Below are 1,355 nucleotides of genomic sequence, written 5' to 3'. Positions count from 1 at the left end.
AATTTTTAAAAAATGTAAAAAAAAATCTCAGCAATGCGGGCACATATGAACATGGAACCAACACAGATGCCTTCAACTGCACAAATGTAACAGGTCAGCCAGTTTCATGGCTACAAATCTGCTGACAGAGGCCCTTTCATTTCTATAGGACTGGACATCAGACATTTACTTTTTATCATTACTATTTCTACAAGCGTAATTTTTCTACATTTACCTTTTTGAACAAACCAATTTAATGACTGTTGATTTGATCTCTTGGTTTCGTAATGTGTATATTAAGGGGTTAAGGAAGGGAGTGACAACTGTGTACATTAATGAAAGAACCTTTAAGGCGATCACTGAACGTCCAGAGGTCGGCACCAAATATATAGCAATAAGAGATGTATAGAATAAAGCGACGACCATGAGATGAGAGCTGCAGGTAGAAAATGCCTTCTGCCGCCCTTTCACTGTAGGGATCTTCACGATAACAACTGATATACAGACATAGCTGACAATGATGACCATAAAGGGTAACAGGGTCACCGGGGCTGTCAGGATGAGGTCAATAGTTTGTAACAGTCGAGTGTCGGAGCAGGAAAGATGGATGATTGGCACAAAGTCACAGAAGAAATGGTCAATGATGTTCTCCCCACAGAAGTTTAGACCAGATATCAGAAACACAATGATCAATGTAATGGCAAAGCTCACACCCCAGGAGCCAAGAACAAGGTGGTGCTTTAGCCTTGCACCCATGATTGATATGTAAGACAGAGGATGACAGATCGCCAGGTATCGATCATACGACATGACTGTCAGAAGGAGACATTCAGTACCGGTGGAAGTACCAAAAATCTGGAACTGGGTTATGCAGTCTAGGAACAACATGACTCTTCCATTTCTCAAGATGATGTGGAGAAGACTGGGCACAATGTCAGTGGTGAGGACCATGTCACAGAGAGACAGGTGGCATATGAAGAAGTACATAGGTGATTGTAGGAGGTAACTGGATGACACCAGAATTAGAATCATGAGGTTCCCAATAAAACACAGAACATAAACCAGCAAACACAACATGAACAGAGGGATCTTAAGACCATGGAGATCCCCAAAGCCAAGAAGGAAGAACTCAATGAAGATTGTACGGTTCCCCTTCATCATAAGGTCCCCAGACAAGAAATGTAGCAGTGTGAGCCCCTGTGATTATAATTCTACCAGGTCTATGACAGTCACACACAAGATATGGCCTGTTAGTGGTTACTGTGACATTAAGCTTGGAATATGAAGTCCCTGGTGTCCATCTCTAAAAATGGAAACATTCAGGACAGAGTGAGTGAACCTTGGATGCGATGGGTCACCACAGTAGAACATTATGT

At 42.1% G+C, this 1,355-nt stretch overlaps 1 protein-coding gene across 1 annotated transcript; it reads right to left on the bottom strand.

Annotated features, from left to right (window-relative positions):
- Positions 1–210: 210 nt before the first annotated feature.
- LOC120997641 (olfactory receptor 11A1-like) lies at positions 211–1,137 on the bottom strand. The gene has a single exon (XM_040427867.1). It carries the CDS (start codon positions 1,135–1,137, stop codon positions 211–213), a length of 927 nt encoding a protein of 308 aa, XP_040283801.1.
- Positions 1,138–1,355: the final 218 nt, after the last annotated feature.

The sequence above is a fragment of the Bufo bufo genome, chromosome 1 (assembly GCF_905171765.1).
Source record: "Bufo bufo chromosome 1, aBufBuf1.1, whole genome shotgun sequence".
NCBI lineage: Eukaryota > Metazoa > Chordata > Amphibia > Anura > Bufonidae > Bufo > Bufo bufo.
Note: the sequence above shows the minus strand (reverse complement) of the source record. Positions and strands in the feature narration are given on the sequence as shown.